Source organism: Cuculus canorus, chromosome 21 (assembly GCF_017976375.1).
Source record: "Cuculus canorus isolate bCucCan1 chromosome 21, bCucCan1.pri, whole genome shotgun sequence".
NCBI classification, from domain to species: domain Eukaryota; kingdom Metazoa; phylum Chordata; class Aves; order Cuculiformes; family Cuculidae; genus Cuculus; species Cuculus canorus.
The window spans coordinates 6,028,779-6,050,499 of NC_071421.1; the positions used below are offsets into that span (position 1 = coordinate 6,028,779).

At 39.6% G+C, this 21,721-nt stretch overlaps 1 protein-coding gene across 3 annotated transcripts; it reads left to right on the forward strand.

The window, feature by feature from the left end:
• Positions 1 to 1,405: 1,405 nt before the first annotated feature.
• PDPN (podoplanin) lies at positions 1,406 to 17,858 on the forward strand. 3 transcript variants are annotated; one of them, XM_054085791.1, is made up of 6 exons: positions 1,407 to 1,729; positions 13,554 to 13,639; positions 14,240 to 14,372; positions 15,877 to 15,912; positions 16,127 to 16,238; positions 16,830 to 17,858. In XM_054085791.1, the coding sequence occupies exons 1-6, from the start codon at positions 1,660 to 1,662 to the stop codon at positions 16,834 to 16,836; spliced, it is 444 nt and encodes a 147-aa protein (XP_053941766.1). In that variant the 5' UTR covers positions 1,407 to 1,659; the 3' UTR covers positions 16,837 to 17,858. The 3 variants fall into 3 exon arrangements, with proteins under 3 accessions (XP_009560669.1, XP_053941766.1, XP_053941767.1); XM_054085792.1 differs by having other exon boundaries at positions 1,409 to 1,729; positions 16,127 to 16,232; XM_009562374.2 differs by lacking the exon at positions 16,830 to 17,858 and having other exon boundaries at positions 1,406 to 1,729; positions 16,127 to 16,242.
• The last annotated feature ends 3,863 nt before the right edge of the window (positions 17,859 to 21,721 follow it).

Genomic DNA, 21,721 nt, shown 5'->3' on the forward strand with positions numbered 1-21,721 from the left:
GACACAGTCTGTGCTCCTGCTGCCACACTTGAGAGCTTGATGTCCCAGCGCTGCAGGACTTCAAGGCACAGAAACCAAGGGAGATAGTCACATACATCCTCCATGTCACCACATCCATCCATACTCTATGGCACACAGGCACGGTTCGTTCACGTAAACACTGATCAAAACTCACCACACTCCTCAATAGACGTAGACCAGTGGATTAATACTTGCCCAAGACAACGGAAGATCAGAAAAGGATTAATACAAATCATTGTTCCCCAAGTCCAGAGGAGGCTACAAAGATGATCAGAGGGCTGGAGCACCTCCCATACGAGGACAGGCTGAGAGAGTTGGGGTTGTTCAGCCTGGAGAAGAGAAGGCTCCGAGGAGACCTTATAGTGACCTCCCAGTACCTGAAGGGGCTACAAGAAAGCTGTGGAGGGGCTGTTTACAAATGCTTGGAGTGATAGGACGAGGGGCAATGGGTATAAACTGGAGAGGGGCAGATTTAGACTAGACATTAGGAGGAACAACTTCATCATGAGAGCAGTGAGGACCTGGCACAGGTTGCCCGGGGAGGTTGCGGCTGCCCCATCCCTGGAGGTGTTCAAGGCCAGGTTGGATGGGCCTTGGGCAGCCTGAGCCAGTGGGAGGTGTCCCTGCCCATGGCAGGGGGTTGGAAGCAGATGGGCTTTAAGATCCCTTCCAACCCAAACTATTCTATGATTCCAACTCCTGCTTCAGCCTCAGTCCCTAACAGCCATTATTCCCCAGAGTACCCATTAGAGATGTTGGCAGAGCATTCACCTTGTCTTGTGTACATGCCCCAGTGCTGATACAAAGAAACATAGATGAGAAGGAAGTAATTAGTCCTGTACAGCCCATCTACAGCCATACTACTAACAGTTATACTTGAAAAGGAAAAATCCTCTCTGTAGAGCGATATTAGCATGCTGAGACCAGCCAGTCTGTGGGCAGAGATAAATGCTAGAGGACAGCTAGGATGTCACTTAAGGACGCAAGTGAGAGACAGACATGTAGAAAAATTCAGACAGTATTTACTGCAGAATTAAATAATCCGACTTAAAACTATTTCAGTATCCCTTGGTGCACATTCAGTACCAAACTAGCTCAGATAAACACAGGAGCTCACTTTGAAAGGTAAAAAACATCAGTTCACTGCTGGAAATAACAGGAAAAATGCCTTTAGTGTTGCTCTTTAAATATTTTTTAAGGACAGTTCACAGAAGGGAGGGAACTCCCCAAACACTTCACTCTGCCCAAATACCCTTTTTCCCTCTTTGCTAAATAAGAGCCCTCTGAAAGCTACAACAGCTCCTGTAACTTTAAACCTGGGCTGAGATCACAATTTTAGTTTGGACCAAACAGAGTGCGGAGGGCGGGCCTGGCTCCTCTTTGATGACCACCTTCGGCATGCTCCCACCCCTTGGCTAAAGAAAATAATACCGACTCCCCTCAGTTTTCTTTAGCTGTACAGTGATCATCTCGGAAAGCCTTCCCCCTTTAGACTACAGCAGCTAAAGGAATATTTGTAATACCAAAGTCTTTTTTTGCAGCGATTTCTTTGTGATCTCAATTCTCATCTGCCTCAGAACTCAACCAGAATTGGAATCCATCTGGTCTCAGGATTGGGAAGTTATTCTCTAAGCGAAGATGTTTATTAAAGTTCAATTCTTCATCTTCATTCTCGGGAGCGTGCCTTTCATAGCACTTGCTGAAGAAGGTAAGAAGAAACTTTGGTGAAAATTATTTCCAGTGATTTCCTGTAATTTACCAGTTTCTGTGCTTGCTCACATGCAATATACTTGCTCTGCTCTGTTTATAAAGCTTTCTTTTGCATTCTTAACCGACTAGAGGGCATCTTCTATGGCTGCAATCACAAAAGGAACATGCCAGAAGTTTTCACATGAGCCAAGTTCTGCTCTGTCAGAAAACTTTTCTCTGTGCCTGCCAGGGAAGGAGAACAGTGCAAGCAGTCAGGGAAGGTGTTACAACAGCCCTTGGAAACGCCTTCAGCTTCACTGCAATACAGGCAGAGATGACTGCAAGCAATCATTCAGTTGTACCTGACACTTAGGTGGGGAAACTCTGGAAGGTAACTTATTAATCTTTCCATTTAAGAGTTCAGCTTCTGTTCTTAGAGGAATTACAACAGCTTAGAGTTTGAGCCTTACACAGGGTTTTGCTATGTTGTGCTTAGCCATAAGCACTATATGCAAGCAAGAGATATAAAATAGGAATAGTATTACCCAAGATACATGTGAAAAGTATTCCGTGTGTACTCAGAAGTAGTTTATTTGGCAAAGTATTTCTTTTTAAATTTATCAGGAAAATAGAAAATTTATTTTCAGGTAAAACAGATGTTCAAGACTTGTTAGAGCTAAAGGAGAAGAGCTTGATTTATTAGCAGCAAATCAGAATTGCCCTGATCAGTAACTGATTCCAGGAACATCACATTCAAATTCAGTTTGCCCACGTAGTATTTGACTCATTATGAATGGACGGGCCATCAGGCAATGTGCCTGATGTACGCACAAACGGAAAGCATGCCCGCAGTGATGAAATACAGCTACTCTTGCTACAGAACACGTTCCAAGAACTAGAGCTCTGAAAACAGTAACCTGAAACTCGACCCACTGCTCTTCCAAACCATGAATTTCCTTGTCTGACTTGGATCTGGGGACCCTAACAGAAACACGGGACCTGATTTTGGCATGGTGACAAGCCATTATCATTCCGCAGGCAATAGTGGAGCTTTATCAATATACTGTCTGTGTGGTCATTGGCTTGAAACCTCTAATGGGAATTCCTGGTGTCCTCCATGTCAGAATATGAGGCTGAAAGTTCGGAGTTCAAAATTTCACAGGAAATCTAAAATCAACAAACACTGGGCAAGTCCCAAATATTGGTTTCTAGACTTTCTCTGAGATAAGCTCTTTGGGCTCACCCGACCAGCTTATCCTTAAAAAGCATCAATATTAAAAGCACTAAAATTTAAAGCCATTAAAAATGAGGCAAACCCCACTACAGTTTTATAGAATTACCTCAAGCGGTTTCTAGGATACTGGAATTACAGGAAAAGGTCTTCCATGTTACGGCTTCTGGGGAGTTTTCAAGCATATTTTCTCTCAGCTCTGAGGGAAGTCATTCAGCAACAATCAGACTGAAATCCTATTAGACAGAAAAATGTTAAAATATTCTCTGCTTTCAAGATTCTACCTCTGTTTTATTACCAGTGTAGTTTGCACTGAACTCCACAGCTGAACCCAGAACATGTTTTACAGTATTTAAGGCTTTCTGTGTCTGTTTAGGTTTTATGACTTTAAGAGTCAGTCATTTAGGATAACTTCCAAAGGATACACTTTCCAGATAGAAAACAAGCAAGTCCCAAATATTTAGCATGTGTATCACTCCTGTTTACTGATAACCATCGGCAGTTACAAGTTAGAACAGACTTAAAGTGACAATGCTACCTTCGTCAACCTGTGAGTTCACTGACAGCAAATAAGGAGGGGTTTTGGATCATATGGCACGCCGTGGAGTGGAGATAATTCGGATACCCGAATCCCTAGCGGAGACTATTTGCCCTGAGGGTTTGCAAGAAAAAAGTTCCCTTATCAGGTTCTAATACTTCTTAATCCTGATCAGGCCACAAATACATCTGCAGCTACACTTCTGTTGTATTTGGGCACTCCGTTTTCTGGACTGAGAGTGAATCAAGAAAGGCAGGTTTGTTTCAATCAGGAAGGGTATTTCCAAAGTAATTATTCTTGGTTCCAAATACCTCCTCGAATTGCCAAATAAACTGAATTCAGCTCTTGATCCTAGTCATAAGCATAGCATTTCCCCCCTTCCAAGTGGTGATCCACAATTTGAGCAGTTCCATTAATATCTGCTGTCTTTGAGCTGATGCAATTTTACCAAAAACCAAGAGGTGCAGAAATCATTTCAGGACAATTGTGAACCAGAAACGTGATTGAAAAATAGCACTTCCCACTGATCCAACATTAGGGCTATGAGCCAACCTATGAACAACTTTTCACTGGAAACCTATGAATCTTAAAGGAGAAGTCAGAAATGCTTAAACACCTTTTGTTCATGAAGCATGTGCAAATGACATCTAATATTAGTAAGTTAAACACGAATGAAGATTTCTGTTGAAATTTCCCAGGTTTGCTCTACAGTAATATTTGGTCCCCAAGTCAGCAATGATGTTTCCAAAAGAAAGGCCAAAAGCTCCTTTGACGAGGCTATATAAAGCAAGACAAAGCTGTAGAAGCATCAAATACTATACTGATGTAGAATAGAACTAGCTTAATAATTATCAAACAATTAGAAGCACAAACATTCAAGTGAACGCTTACAGAGGCAACACATTTCCTTCTCTGAAGCCTTTCCCATGGTGCAGGTATCATTGCAGAGGAAATGACTTATTGGCTGTCACATAACATGAACAAAAGTTAACGTGATTGTTTAACAAGTAAGCACATGTCACTTGAGCTGTATCAACTGTCAACGTGCCTGATCCTACCTGGAGGCAAATATGAGATTATAACTCATATAACTTCTTATGCAAGGTCTCAAAATTAAACAGGTTCATGCTAGGTCATGTCATTCCCACTTGCTTTGGACTAGAAGTAAGCACATGGACAGGATAACGCAGATAAAAAGTATTTATACAGTAAGAAAGGAAACTGAAGTTTACAGTCAACCATGAAAGGCTAAGGAGTTTTGAGTTTTTCAAAATCATAAAAATCAGATTTCTCAAATTACAAGAAAGGATTTTTTCAAATTACCCAAACACTTTCACTAGCTCAGTGACAAAACTAAACATTAAAGTCAGGCAACTCTAAACTCTCCTGAAAAATCAAAATCTGTAACAGCTGGTAGCAAATAAACAACAAAAATGAAGTCACATGTGAACCAGTTTTCTACAAAATAAGCATGATAAAGCTTTTTGCCTTGCATCTGAAAGCATCAGGAAAGTGCACTTGTGAATCCCCCCCTCTCCTCACCCCAAACTCCAGTGTCGGAATCTTGCTCTCACATCCAATACGCCAAACTTAATTACCACAAGGAGAAAGCCTTCTTACTGCATCTCAGCAGGTCTGTAAATTAGTATTTTGCAGTGTCTTAGTAACAGACCAGCAGAAAATAGTTTTCTTTCCCCTTCATTGGGAAAGCAGAAAGGCTTGCCCATCCAGATCTCAAAAAGTTAGTTTTTGAATCTGTGTAACTTTACAAGGAAAGGAAATTGTCCTATTTAAATGCTCACAAGTGGACCTTTCATTAACTCGGGCAGTGAAAACCGTAGGAAGAGAGGCCAGATTCTCAGCTCCTGTAATTCAACGGTTTCCACTGAACCCATGCATTTACCACAGCTCTAGTACTTGTAATTCATCTGGAAAAATAAGCATCTAAGAATCTAGAGACATAAAAGAGCATTTTAGTAGATAAGAAAAAAAAAGTAACGGAAGGATAGCCCACAGCACGCAGGCTGTTGGGCTCCGACAGAAGCATGCAGTGTTCCCTCCTTGTGTCATTTGAGGCAAGCCATACATGCGTGCATACCACAGAAATGACTACTGTTTGCCCGGTCCTAACATATGGTCTGTCTCAGTTGCACGTTTGTTTTGTTGGTTTGTTTGCTTTTTGTCTGGATGTGGTCGGAGACTACAGGATGGAACCCAAGCGCTGCCAGGTCCTGTTCCCTGCATCCCAGATCCATGCGGCAGACCAGCAGCCTCTAAAAGGGTCTGAGTTGTGTGCACACAGACCATACCCTTGGTTTGAAATCATGCTGCAAAGCTCAGAGCTGTGTGTAGTGCACAACTGGCTTCACGGCATTTCAGAGATGTAGGACTAGGCATACAGGTATGTTCTAAAGAGAAAGAGGAGAAAAATAAATCACAGATTTACTATTCATTTCCAACTCACTGGCCTAGAAGCCCAGCTAAAGACTCTCAAACAAATTGTGACGCTGGCTACATTCCCATGTTGTTAGGACTTGCTCATGTTTTTCCATCTTTTTATTTGTTGATTACAAACACTACAACATCCAGCATAAATTACAACAGAATAATCCTTTGTGAGGGCTCAGTTCTGCTCTGTACACTACTACAAGCAAACACATGCTCTTAGGAGGGCTTGAGTAGTACATGAGCTGCTGCTAAATCTGTAAAGGGGACACACTTAATTCCAAATGCACATTAAAATGCTTTTATGACTCTGAAATCCATCCAAGTACTAGCTAGTATGTTATTAGTTAGTATGAAAGTCAGACTAAACATATTTAAATGGATCTTGCTTGCTGTGTGGCAATATAAAGCCACCAACCAAAGATCACTGTGTGAACAAAATGAAAAGCCTGACCAGCTTCCACTTAGTGTTAGCATGCATGTTTCAAACAAATGAGATAAGAAAAGATCATGCAAAGAGTTCTGCTGGCAGATACAAGGGGTCAGTAGCCTTCATCAAGGCAGCTGTGAAAGGGCATATGGCAACAGCCTCTGAGTTTTGGGAAGGAAGTGATTCAGGGGAAAGATTAGTTTATTACTGTATTGGAGGCCATTTCTTAATTCCTCTTGTCTGCATTTACATATCCCAAAATTTGGAGGCAGATTGTCTGCTTGCTGCTGCACACCCCATAAATCTTTCTAATCATTACATGATATTTTGTATTCTTCCTCCTTGTTTTAGCTCCAACACGCATTCCTTGTCAGCACGCAGTGATAAACACAGCACCGTGACACTGCAGGGTTGGGTGCCACTTACAGCATGATACAAGAGACTTAGACCTTGATCACAACTCCAATCTTGCTGCCCCAGCAAAACCCTTACCGCTCAGAAAAAAAACAAAGAAGTTGCTAGTAAGACTGCGGATAGTTACCACAGGGTCACGGGGCAGCGGATATCAGTAAGAAAGTGGTTTTAATCCATATTCATAGGATAGCAACTCTGAGGTCAGACAAGAAATCAGAGACTGACACAGCAACATTATTAAAAGCATAAACCTTAAAAGACTCATCTCTAGTTCAGCAAGGAATATTTTAAAGAAATATCCCATAATGAGTTAAATAGTCTCTTCCTTCTCACTGTCTATAGCTCTGTGGTTGACTTCATCAAGCATGAGAGAAAGTTCAGTAAGTTACCACCTTTTTTTCCTGTGGCTTCGTGTCATAACTTTGGCTGTGGGTCACATACACATAGCAAGAACTTGAAGAGCAGCTATTTCCCTGTACAGATTGTTTTGCTTTTCTGTGGGTATCCATATATGGACAATGTAGAACATCATAACATTCAGAAGACACGGGATTTGCTTCAGAAGCAGCCGAGTGGTTCTCTGGCAGTTGGCAGTGCAGATGCAAGCTCTGGCTTTGTTCCTTTGGCCAAGCCAGCTGCAGCAATAGGAACCATCTGCAGTCGGGTGTGGCGACCAAAGGAAATGCTTCTGACAATTCAGCAGAATGTTGTCATCATGAGCTCCATGGAATACCTGAGCAAAGTCAGTCACACTCTAAATAAGGCTGAGCTAAATCCTTCTTTGTGCATCAGAGCCATTTTTCAACCTGCAGATACTTTCCAAAGTTCACAACTGGCAGATACTTCCCAAAGTTCACAGCATTTTCTCACTCAGCTTCCTTCACTTATATAAAGCAAAGCTGTCAGATTTTGTACACAGAAACTGCATAAGCACTTCAGGGTTTAGACAGACAGTACGTACTTTCTCCTGAATGACAAAAAACCTAGACAGTTCAACACATGCCAGGGTACTTTGTTATCATGACATGATGTATTACTCCCACTTCCAGAAGGAATTAACAGAAAGAAAATGCCAATTCTGTGGCCCCAAACAGGCTACGGCTTTTGCAGACAGCAGGAATTTTGCAGGAGCCACAGGTACAAATGAGAATTTCAGTTCACATTATGAAAATTTCTTGCCTTTCCTGAAAATTTTAACTGTCCAAAGGCTCAGAAGCCAGAAGGCAAGCCCCAGAATCCACTATATTAGTCTCCAAAAGTAAAAAGATTTGTAGCCTGGGTTTGGCAGTGTTGAACCATTTAAAAAAAAAAAAGACACTAGATGTTTGCCTCTTTAAAATACTCCAAGACACTTAAGTAATTATAGAAAAATAATGGAAAACTACTTTCAGAGAAAAATAAGCTGATGAGGTAGGTTTTGGACCTGACTGTGGAATATGTTTAAATTGAGGATGAAGCCAAATAACAGGCAATATTGTATTTGAAACTAAAGAGCTGCTGCTGAGATATCGTGGATTAAAATGCAGATACCTCAACAAATCACACATTTTTGTTAAAACTTCCCCTGCTATGCATATAAGTCTTCACTGAACAACAATAGAGTGAGATTCCAATAATGAGATACTGACTTTAAGACTCACTCTGCTCAGTCTGAGTGAGAGATGATTCCTCAGAAAGGGAATTCCTGTATCAGGACATAAACGCTGAGTAAAATATGGCCAAAACAGGATGGCTAACGCAGACTATATACATAGACAGTCCTTCAAACAATACCACTTGGTCTGTAACTGTTCAGGAAGCAGATACTGAAAAACATCAGACAACTCCAGATGGTCAGCTCAGCAATATCTCCAATAAGAGAGTGATATCTCCCAAGTGACCCATCCATCCCACTAAATTCTCTCCCTTACTCTTCTAGATCAGCATTCCATTAAGCACTTATATAGCACAGTTGGAAAGGATGAAATATTACATTGATAAGACATAGATAAAAATAAACTTGAATAAGACCAAAGCTTTTGTTGGACAGTTAACCTACTAGTTAATTCTTTTAGCTGTTATAAATAACTGAAGCTGCTTTTCTTTTTTTAAAGAACAGCAGAGGGGCGATGAGCAATAAAGATTATTTCAGTTCTTGTTAAAGGGAACCGTTTCAGGTTCACCATTTTTACCTACTGGTTCTTTATCACAGAGATGGAAACTCCTTTTAGTTTGAGGGCTTCCTGTTTCAAGGAGTAAGCTAAAATACAGGCTTACAACTGCCTTTGGCCACTACTGTCGGGGTTTATTCAGCCTGTTGGGAAAGAAACAAGATCCTATAGCATTTTTCATCTTCAAAAGTATCTTTATTGGCTTTGGAGATACCTGAAAGAAATGCTAATGAGCAGTTTTACAACTCACTCTCCTTTCCGACACAACCGCTGTGCTTTGAAAACAGTCCTAAGAGGTTTTTCTAGTAAACTGTCACTCCGTGCATAACAAGGAGTAGTGAGCTCATCCTCCCCTAAGTGGGTCATGGGATGCTTAACCACGGGATGTTTTCAAAGCAGTATTAAACTTTTAAAGACATCGTATTTTCTCCTGGTGTGAGAAGTTGCAGCCTGATAGCAGCTGGGGACTTTGAACTGAAACGCACCCAGCTGGAACTCTGGCAGAAAGAGATGCAATGATTAATTCACATCTGCAGCAAACATATAGGGGTAAACAGAAAAGGCCACAGTGCTGGTTGGAGACAATCCTAGCACTGTTTTTATTTACATCCTTCTCTAAGACAGAATTAAGAACATATGCAGAAGCACCACTTAACCCTGTGGCTCTTGCTACACTTGGCCCACATCAGATGAAAACAAAATGCCTAAAGCACATCCACCCTTACATCCCATTGACATTCCTCAATGTCAGCACTGCATGAGCCTGTACTGGGTAACGGGAAAGAAGTTAAGTCCAATAGTTTCTCTCAATTTCATTTCAATATTTTTTACTTTGACAAAAAAAATCATCTAGCATCAAACATTCCTTCCTACAAAAAGTACATTGATAACAAGTTACCTCCCAGTCTTTCTTTTGGCAATAGTTCAGTAGTGTCTGCTTAGTTATCACCCAGACCACCTCCAGCACCTGGCCAGAAAAACAAACCTGGAAATACAGCCCAGAGACTGTTGTCCAGCAAGTGCAGGACCTCAACTGGAATCAATAGGGCTGGGACAAGACCTTCACAGTAACAGAAACCAGTTTAATCTGTGAGCTTCAGGAAGTTCATAGCAGAGCTGTATTAGTCTCCTTTCCCCTCACAGTTAAGGAAAGGCAGCAATACCAAGGATGACCCAAATCTCAAGTGAGCTGAATTACCTCCTAGAAGTATTTATCTTTCCCTACAGACTATAAAAGAAAAGGGCAAGCAGACACCTCATTTAGGCACCTTTATTAAGAACCTAAAATTAGGCAAGATTGATCTGGGCCACCTCCTTTTGTCAATCACTGTACACAGAGGGCAAATGCACAAAAATAGACTCTCTGCGTCCACTCATGGCCAAGAGCCTGCATTAACGTTATCACACACAGAGTAATTGTTTAATACTTCTTTGTGACATTCACTAGTCCTCTACACCTTTGTTCCGTGAGGTTGTTTCTATTTCCTGCCTTCACTATCAATTAACTCTTCATGGCTGAACACTACTGCCATGGCATGATATAAGCAGCTTCTCTTAATAAGCTGCTTGCCATTAACAAACAAAACTTGTATCACTTTTTACTAGTGTTTTTTCCTCTGGTAACTGGTTTTCTTCATCTGTGCTTATTCTGCAACTAGTGCACAAACGATGTTTTTTCAGCTCCAAGTGAGATACAAGGTAAACTTATCCCTACACAATTCTTGTTGTTGAGCTGTATTGCTATTTCTTCTTTTACATTTAACACTTATATAGCATAACCCCAATATTGTACTTTAAAGACATTACACTATAAGCAAAAAATAAGTACTATAAAGCAGTGGCACATCTTAAAATGTTCTGACATTTAGAAGGCAGTTCAATCAACACACCTGGAAGTCAAACCCTTCTATGCTACCTCAAAAGAAAACTTTCAGGGATGCTCACATGAGGTATTTCCATCAAAAATAACCAAAACATTATTATTATTACCATCTAACTTATAAATATGAGCTACCCTGGCCTATTCCAGTCTTTCCATAGATTATAAAGTGATTTTTAGGAGACTGGCTGGCTTAATTAGCCTCATGTTGGCATAATATCAGCACACTTTTTTCATCTGTTAGTACCTAAAGTATTGCTTGCACATTCATTTGGCTCTTAAATAGAAAGTGTATCTGTACTCAGGCTTATAAAGGTATAAAAATATAAAAGTCTATTTACTTGAGCAAACATAGAATTAGAAATCTAAGTTTAGACCGGTGTTTAGCCTCTTGGCAGTGGGACCAAGCTCTCAGTCTTACATTGCTAGAGACGGATGAAACATTTTTGATTTGGTTCAAAAATGAATTTTGGCAGCAAGGAAAAATATTTGCAAGTTTCCAGTAGAATTCAGATGAGAGCTTCAAACAAAAACAGAGGTTCTTTTCCCACATCAAATCATTCATCCTCTGTATGAAAAGTTTCCTTTAAAGTGCCAGGATACTGTTTTTTACTAATTCCAAAATTAAATATTGGCTTTTCCATCTGAAGTATTATTTTTATTTTAAAAGAGGCAGTTAAAAATAAAGAAAAGTTAAATGGAACTCATGATAAAAGAAAAATAATTTCCAAGTGGTACATTCACAGCTGACTCGAAGTGATTCTATCCTGTTTTCACTTTTGATATCAAGCAAAACACCCATTCTTTCTAATTTCAGTCACAGAAGACAAATCCTGTTTATTTCCCTCTACATCCTACATAACACAAGTAGGGTGCATTTAGGATTATTAAAGTCTTTCATAAGAAATAGTCTTACTATTTGGAACTAGTCTGGCAATTCAGAAATAGCCTAACTCCAAATGCAGAAGAGTTGAGGATATTTTTAGGTCACTAAAAACCAGGTGAAATTAATAGAAACAGTACTGAGATTTAATAAACCAAACAGGTCATGAATATTTCTCTTACATGAAATATTCAAATGGTACAATGAATCCCTGTTTTTAAATAACTCATGTGAATAGCTGTCCTCCTCCCTTGAGGGGATCACTGCACAGCACTCTCCATCTACCACTTACAGTTTACCAAATCACAGAGGTATGAGACTGTCTTACAGAGAAAGACAGGATTAGGTGTTCTCTGTTCATAATTAACCTGTTAACAGCTGACTGTTGTCACCTTACACACATCACAGGCAATTGATGTGGAGGCAGCCAGGTTTTTCTGCAGCCTCCCTAAAAATTCTCTACATTTTGAAGAGAATGAACAGGGTTCTCCCACACCCTTCAGCCATCACTGCAGTGTCTCCTTGCAATAGCTCAGTGTTACACTGAAACATTATAAACTGGATTTGAAAGTAGAAAATTTTGTCCAAATATTTGTTTTTCAGCAATCAGAACAAGTCGGATGCAAAACCTGAATCCAGGAAAGAATATTCCAGAAGCTTTGGGGTTTTTTTTTGCCTGAAGTTTTACCCAGGACAATGTCTATTATTACCTCTTCAATTAAATTTAAACCCTGGTATCTGGAATTATCAGAACTCTCAGGCCCCAGGCAACAGCATAACAAGCAGCCTCACAGAGCTTTAGAATCACAGCGAATTAGAAACTCCCAAGAGATAGCACACTGCATTAACACCAGACTCCGTACGGTCTGAGTTCCATGAATCAGCAAGAAGCTTAATCAAACGATACATACGTTTTCAACATCTTCCCAATACTGCCAATTACCTTCACATATTCAGACCTTCTACCCTGTTCCTTCTCATTTTTCCTACTGATGAAGTCTGGTTCCATTTGTAAAGAAAAAGCATTGTGTGAGCCAAAATTTAAGCATCCATTGTACCAAAGAGCATAGATGACAAATAGGTCTAGAGAGAAACAGAGACCTTACACTTACCTAAAAAACTCACCTCACGGCAAAAGTAAGGTTTGCAACTTCAGACAAATATCTGAATATATTTGTGTAGGAATATTTTCCAAACTATAGCTGCACCCATAAACACTAGTGACAGTTCCAAAGATAAAGGTTGCAGCTGAGTGAGCTTCCCCCCTCACCAGTGGAGTTTCAGATTAGACGTCAGGAAAAGTTTGTTCACCAATAGGGTTGTCAGGCACTGGCAGAGGCTGCCCAGGGAAGTGGTGGAGTCTCCATCCCTGGAGGGGTTTAAAAGACCAGTAGCCAAGGTGCCCACGTTAGTAGTGGACAGGTACGATTGGACTTGATGGTCTCAAAGGTCTTTTCCAACCACATGATTCTATGAAGGGAGAAAGCTCTTACTTCAGAAAACTGAAGGTGCTTGAAGGAATTTATCCAAATACTAAAGCTTAACTTGAAATCTGGAGTAGCTGCACCAGTCTGGGGGAGGAACCTTTCCTGAAAAAAATTATCTTTTCTTGGACAGAGTGCACAGTAATCAGTATGTTTCAAGAAGGTGCCAGGGTTAAGTGATGTGCACTTAAGCTCTTTGTCCTACAGCTATGTACAAGAGTGCAGCAGAATTCAAAGTTAATCCCAAGGATTTTGCAAACCTTAGTGCTCAGAGGCAGAGCGAATGAACGCTACATACAGCTCACGTTTAACAAAATTCAGATGCCAAAATAGCCTGAACACACAGACATCAAGTAAAATTCTAACTTATTTTCTAAAATTTTATTCAGCAAGCTCAGTTCTAGAAGGAGAAGAAAGCACAACAATTGATTTCAGAGACAGAAATGACACAGAATTTGAAGAACTACCAACCCTGGTAAGTCTCATTCTAAGTAATAGCTCCTTTAGGTTACCTTGAGTTCATATTCCTGGTCTTGTCTTGTGGTTTAGATTTTGGATAATCACTATAAATTATACGGAATAACCTTGACTTCTAACAGAAAAGAACAACTAACGGCAATGTTTTTGCTGTGCAAGCAACCAGGTTGAAGGCAACTGAGTTGAAAGCATTTTTGGCAGTTCTGTACTGCAAACATGTTCATAACCTGCTTATTCACTGCCATTTGCCTCTCAATTCTGTATCTCTTTATTAGCTTCAGTGAAACAAAACTGGCAAACTACTGTATAAATAAAACCACAACGAAAAAGGCAGGTCTGTGTTATTCTGCAGTTCTCTCCTACACCTCCTGTAGTCGTGCTGTGAGGCCATCTGATCCAGACAGCATCTAGCAGGGAAGACGAATCAGCTTGCTTTGTGGTTTTTTCCCCTCACTGTACAAGTCAAAGATGGCAGCTGATCGCTAGAAAGCATCCACAGGGTACCTGATAGACCAAGAAATTTAAATGCCTATTTCATGCTTACAGATGGAATGTACTGAGACTTTCTTTTCCCTCTTTTCTGCCCCAATTCTTGTAGTTGCCCACAGAACTACAAAGCGTAACAAATCTCTTGGAGTTTGGACAGCTAATGACCACAGAAAGTGCAATTGTCCCAGCTGAAGATGGTGATAACTCTACTGGTTATGAAGCTAACACAAAAAATGTTGATGGTAAAAAAAATTCCTTCATTTCTATTTTATCATATCGTAGTTCCACTGCCACCTATTAAACACTAGCTGGAAAATTCAAATACCAAGTTTAAGGTGTTCTCAAAGGTAACAATGCTGATTTTAGAAGGGGAAAACTAAGATACCTTAAAATGACTCCTGAATAATCATCCTAACTTCATAACAGGTATGTGCTGACAAAAGGAAGAGGTAACTATACAGTTTTGTTCACCGGTGCACCGCCAGTTCTATCTCCGAGGCAGGCGATAACTGAAGCCTTTGCTTTCTATTCGAATTATTTGAACAGAAATCAAACAGTTCTTCAGAAAAACACCAGGGTATTTTTTACCAGCTCAAACACTCTCAATGCAGAAAACATAACCGTTACAACTTCTTGACTGGCTCAAAGGCTGCCCTCTCAATTTTCTGCCAAGCTGTCTGCCTTAGCTTCCCTGGAAAGACACAAATCACTGTTATGCATGTATAAAGCAATCTGCATCCATGTCAATGCAGCATTCATGGCACTACAGACTCGTGCAGACTCTTTTGGACCAGGATTGTTCTTAATAGTTTACTGTTGTGCATAACAGTAAAGAAAAAGAGAACAAGCAGTTTCTGCTCAGATATTCCAGTCCTGTAATAGCATCAATGACCAGGCATAAGTTTAACGAATCACTTAAAAATGGTCAGATAAGCCACTATGAAAAAAGGTCTTTTTGTTATCAAAAAGCTGGTCTGGTAACTAAATGCAAGTTTAGCATGGTGTCTAAATAAATGAACAACAGTTTCTCCAATGTATGTGAACAGTAGTAGCTGCTGCCAACAGACTCTCAGCACGAGAGAAGCAGTGTTTAGCAGATTTGAAATTTAGATAGAGTTTTCAGACTTAGCCTAAAGAATACACAAAATATTCGGGATGACATAACTCTCAATGAATTAAAAGTAGCATTTGTATTTCATGTTTCTAATGGGGACTGAGCTACAAATTCAATTCCAGAATTAGAGAAGTGTACTAAACAGATTTTATACAATCTTACACACACAAAAAAAAAATCTACCTAAGCAACTTGAGGAGCTTTTAAACTGACAAAAAGCCCTTACAAATAGGCAAACAATTCAGCAAATGCACCAAGAGCAAGGCAAAATTTCATCAGCATAAAACTGTCTCAGACAATTAAACCACAATTTCTGTCTTAATTAAAATTATTTTATACTACGCATATCCTTTTTGATCTTAACGTGATCAGACTTAAGTTTCACAAGTATATATTATACCATAACTGGTCCCTTAGATTTTAATTTCTTCATTACTTCAGAGAGTTCCCTGCACTCATTCTCTCATGCTCCTCATTTTCTCATGCCCTATCAAAAGAAGAGGCTATTACACAGCCCTTAAACCATTGTGACATGGTTGATAAAGCTTTCCTTGGAGATATATATATATAAATTGGGATGCAATACTCCATACAAAGCAGAGTAAGTAATTATTCGCTTTCTGGCTTTACAGGTGGACTGAGCGAGGAACCAGAGAAAACTGAAAAAGGTATTAAAATTTATGATTATCCAGCCCAAAGGCACACCTGCCCACCTGCAGGCCACCGAGCCTGCTGAACTTCCCAAACCTACTCCAGAGTTCACAAGATAAGGACACTTCCGCCGAGGAGTGGGAAGCAGCAGAGCAGTGGTAGTTCTATCAGTAGCCTCCTACCAATGGTACCAGACAGAAACATGCTAATATGCCCAATTTCCTCTTTCAGGTGGTCTGGAAACAATTGCACTGGTTGGAATAATTATTGGAATCATAGTTGCAGTTGGAATCCTTGCAGGGATAATCATCGCTGTTGTAAGGAAGATGTCAGGCAGGTACTCGTAAGTAAATTGCTAATCAGGCTTTTCAAAAGCATCATATTCTAAGCAAGATCACAGGAATTGCTTCGTGAATTTCTAATGCATCTGTTTGGACAAACAAACCTATTTTCATGTTCTACAGTGCCTATTGATTCAGCAAGGGCTGTCAGTGTGATGTGGGTGATCTAAACCCCCACAGAAAAGTGCATGCTGTTACAATATTCATTAGGTGCATGGGGTTTTACTACCACGCAGAGGTAAAATTCACTGCAAAGCATTACAGGACCAACTTCTGGAAGTGCTGGATAACATGAACACTGACAACTGATCCTTATCTTATCACTCTGGACATTTGTGGAAGCTATTTTGGTACTAATAAGATTAATTGGTGTCATGCAAATCTAAAGTGCTTGACAAACTCCAAAGTAGTAAGAAAACTAGCCTACATTTAACAAATACTATTTGGCCAGCATTAGGAGAAAGCAAAATATGAACTGCAAAGAGAAATAAAGCAGTGACAGAGGAGACAAGGAGAGGGAGGAAAAAAGATCACATAAATGTGCCTGGTTAACTATGAACAACAAGAAAATGCCTGTGTATTTTGTTTTATAGGCCCTGAGAACGGTTGAACCATGCAACAACGCCATTTTATGCCAAAGGATACAAGTTCTTCTTATTTTATTAGAACTAAAGACTATTCCTGTTTTAGTGTGAGAAGATGATCCATGGAAAATATGATCAAAACACTCAAGATCTATGGGGATCCCACACAACTCTAAAGACTCCCCCCTGCCTGCACTACAGAGTATGGGACATGTCACAGAATTTTTACTAACCACAAGTTTACTGGAAGAAAAGTGTTATGCAGTAAGAAAAAACCCAGCAGCAGTAAGACTTACATCTGCAATGTGATTTGCAGGTAATATATGCTATTTTGGTTTTTAAATGCTACCAAGGATTATTTCACATTACATTTTATGCATTTCTTCAAAAAACATCTCCAGAATCTAAGTGTTTTGGGCTGGTTAAGTGCTTTTAGCATGTTTATCTACCAAATGATGTATCAAAAAATGAAGAATTAGCTTCGGAGAGAACCAATTATTTACAAATTTAGAAAACACAGGATATTGGAAGCTAAAATCTTTCCACTATTGATACAGATATTCTGCTTTTGATACTTATGTTATTATGTGGCAAAATGTGGTAGGCCCAGCTGGAACTGACCTACCTACTGAAAGCTTGCTCATTCGACTTGCACCAGGAATTTCCTGTCCTCTCTTGTTGCAGAGACATGCAGGAATTGAAATACACATCCTGAATTAAAGGGTGCTTGGAAAATACCCAGTTTTGATGGGTCACTTTAACCAGTTACTCAGCACGCTTTAGAGCTGACATGTAGAAGCTTTTAAATTAGTGTTTAACACTTATTTCTTTGTAACTGTCTCATTTTCCAACTGAATGCTTGGCTTATTTGAGAGTGTGTTTAATGCTAGATCAGGATACATTAATGAGGTATAATGCATCTTTGGACTCCATAGCTTTTTTTATTGCACATTTAGTGCAGCAGTACCTGACTGCACAGAGTTCAGAGCAAAGGCTTTGTACATCAAGTGGCTGCAACACATTATGTTTGGTGTAAAAATCATGATAATCCTTATGGTCAATAATTGTTAAACACATCAACTTACCTAGCTTTGCTTTTCTGTTTCTTTCATGTGTAGTGAACTATCATATCAATCCAACCTTTGGAAATAAAACCAATAATTGTCTTATTTTACAGTAATTATTCTTTATTTTCTTTAAAAAGAACTTATAAAATATTTTGACTTTCCCTCAATAAATTTTTTACCTGTGACTGACTGCATTCTGCAGCATTACTCATTTAACAGCCATGCAGTTTACTCTATCAATTCTTAAAGTTCTGCTATATTAAATCATTTATATTTCAAGAAAACAAGTCTACAGCATCTTACGGACAAGCAAAGAGGTCCCACCCTTGAAATACAATTCACACACACCTTAAAACACTTCCTAGTTCCTGTTACTCAGTTCAGTTGAAGACATTTGTCTTGGCTAGAAAGAGTTTAACTGCTCACACCAGTGTCTTTTGCTCCTGTACTTTCAGGATACACTACTTGAACAGGGGCAGATTATTTCAGGTTTTTTCAAAGAATTATGGTCAAGTTTCATGCATGACTGTTCTATTCACTTGTTGGAATTCTATGAATTAACTAAAAAGGTGTGCACACATAAGAAAGCAGGAGAGTTACATCTTTTTCTTATGATGGTGACATAAAAGAATAGAAATTTCTGTTATGCTAAGATTTAACAATTCCTCTGTACTAGAAACTACCCTGTAAGATGCACTTGATGTCTGACCAAATGCATGCCATATGGAACTATCAATTTTTCAACCACTGCCGGGAATAGCACAGATGTCATCAGTTTCTTCTACATCAGCTCAGTTGCTGTGAACGTGCAAACACCATAAAATGAGAAAACCATTCTTATGCCAGCTCTGAACACTGGTTAAGCCAGAAGTAACAAGACTCCACTTGAAAAATGCATAGCATAGAGCAGAAAACCTTTTAGGGAAGTATTGAGTTTTCCTGGATAACACACAACACCCCTTGAACAGCCTGAGTTCTGCTCAAGTAAACTGTGATTTACTCCTACTCCAGAATCTTTTACCAAGAGCCATTTTAGCTTCATTTACAGACTACCTATATTTTCTGGTCTTAACCATGCCTCTACACTCTGCCCTCTAATTTAAGGAAAGATTTATTAATTGTAGGTGAAATTAACCCCTAATCAAGTGGTCCATGCTCCACTAAAACATGATTTGGGGAGCTTCCAGCATTGGAGACTCAGTATTAAATATTGAGCTGTACCAAATCTGAACCTGCAAATATGTGAAGGCATTACTTTCCTTCTGATGACAGGTACAGAATACTCAGGGTATGGCTAAAGATATTAAGGGTTCTGAAGAATCAGACCTCCTCCATTATTCTGTCAACATGAAGAAACAGCAACTGCTGCAACACCAATAGATTTAATATTCTGATGATTCACACCGCCTTGCTGTCTACAAATACCAAGTGTAGAACATCCCATCTAGCATCAAGCAAAGCTCAAGAAACAATGGCTTCTTCATGAAAAGCTTCTTCATTTTTAATGTATCTATGTGCTATTAAAGAACTCTTAATTTAATTCCCTTTTGTAACTTTAGGACATGCTAGAAGTACAGACAAAGTCTGTGCAGAGAGCTATATTCCATACACAAACCACTGCAGTGTTCTGTGAGCGAGCTTTCATTGACTCAAGTTATCTAGCTTCCAATTCCTAGCTCAGGACTTGAAAGGTAGGTTGAACACAAGCCGTGTGGTTTTTGGTAGAATTTATCTGGAAGATGGGATCTTTTCTGGTTTGCAAAAAGTCAAACAGCACATTGTCCTAGGGCAAATACTTCTGTAAGTTGTGATGAATGATCAGTCTACTTGCTGGCAAAATTGAGGCCTGAGGTCAGGAGACTTCCTATGCATGAGAACACATCAGGAAGCTACAGCTCCATACTTTCACCAGCTGGCCAGGTTTGATTTGTACACACAGGGAACAACATTCAATATATCAACACTTGCTTTTAACTTAAAGTCCTTACTCCTGATCACATACATTCCTTTATAGTTAGTAACAGTAATGTTCCCTTTTGCAGCTCGGCTTTGAGTTATGAATGTGGCTCTCCCCAACAGACAAGCAGGCACCAGGCTTCCTGTGAGGATGCCAGATGTCTATAATATTTTTTTAGTGACATAGATGTCCTCTTGTATTTGTGTCTGTGGGGAAGATACACAGCAGCAGCACACTGAAAGCAACGGCTTGATGCATCAATATTTATAATACTCCTAGGCACCAGCACAGCAATCCTTACAAGAATTCATCTAAGTCCTGTTTTCACTGAGAACGGAAAGTATCAGAAAAATTCAAGTAAACTAGCAATAATTAAGATCAAACCAGAAGAACTATGGAGATCTCAAGCTACTCCTATACATTTAGAAGGTGTTCATTGATAGCTAAATACCAATTAAAATACACAGCAATTCCTTTTAAATGTAATTACTCACCATTTTAAGAGCACCTGCAGTATGTTATTGCAAATATCTTAATTACAGTCTTTCATTAGAAAGTAAGTGCAACCTGCACTTTAACACTTTGTGTACAGTTCTCAGGCTCTGTCATATCAAGGTGACGTATCATTCACACCAGGACAGCAGGCGCTACCTCCAGCTTAGGAGAGTGCGATACACCGATTGAGTGACTTGTCAAGGGTTATAACCACAAGTAGGGGAAAAGCCACCAACCCAAGAACCTTTAAGCATCAGTCTTGTCACAGCTTCATCTTAGTTCAAATGAAATTATGTCTCCCATTATGTTTTATGGCAACACCACCCTTAACATTCTGTAATATAAGATGGCAACAAAGGACAGGTAAAAAAGCAACCTGCTGTGTCTAACAAGATCTCTCGGGTCAGAATGCTCTGATTGTTTTTGATGAGAAACCATTCCATCTAAAATTAATTCCTCCTTCAGCATCTGAAATTTTGCAATGTAGACACTACTGAAGCACTGCCATATAAGCTCAAGTCATAACTGGCCTAGACCATGCCTGAAGACTATTGTTATATCTATTTTCACTTACCTACTTAACTAGACAAAGCACTCAATTAACCACATGTAACCTTTTCCAGACAGCTTTTTTTTAAGCTAAGATATTAATGATTCTGAAGTTGTCAGCATCTAGATTTGTTAGATGACTACTGATGGATACATACATACTATCACCTTCTGTAACCTGACACTAGGTGCCATAATGAGCTGTCTGAATTAGTGCTTTGTATGTTTTGCACAGCTGCAGCATGGAGGCATTTATGTATAAACAAACCCAGCACAACGCTAGCCATGTGTCTTTGTCCAGGCCTTGTGGATTTAGGCATCAGACCAAACCCACAGCTCCCCCTGCTCTACAGCAAACAGTTGGACTGCAACACAAAGATCCCTATTCAATCATGTAGCTTGTTCCAGGCTGGAGAAGTCAGATTTTCAGACTCCAGTAAATGCTAAATTGGCAAGTGTCTCAGCAGGCAAGGAGTGCTGCACATTCCATGCATTTTCAAGGTTGCATTCTGTTTCCAGAAAGCAGTTGGCAAGGATGATTGATATTCAGAATTCAAACTCGAACCAAAACAGTGACATTGACAAAAAGATTGGAAAGTGGAAGGAGCAGACAACTGCAAATCATTGTTTTCACTAAAAATTAATTTTCACCCGCATTTCCAGATCAAGCTAAAATGAAACAATGGGCTTACCCACCTGTGGGGTGATCCCAGATGTTAAGCCAACTTGCATAAGGGGAAAAGAAAATATCTTAAACATGTTTTGTTCTGGCAGATTAGAAGTTTCTCTCAAAACCTCCATCTGTCCATTGTCAGGCATACAGGGGCTCTAGG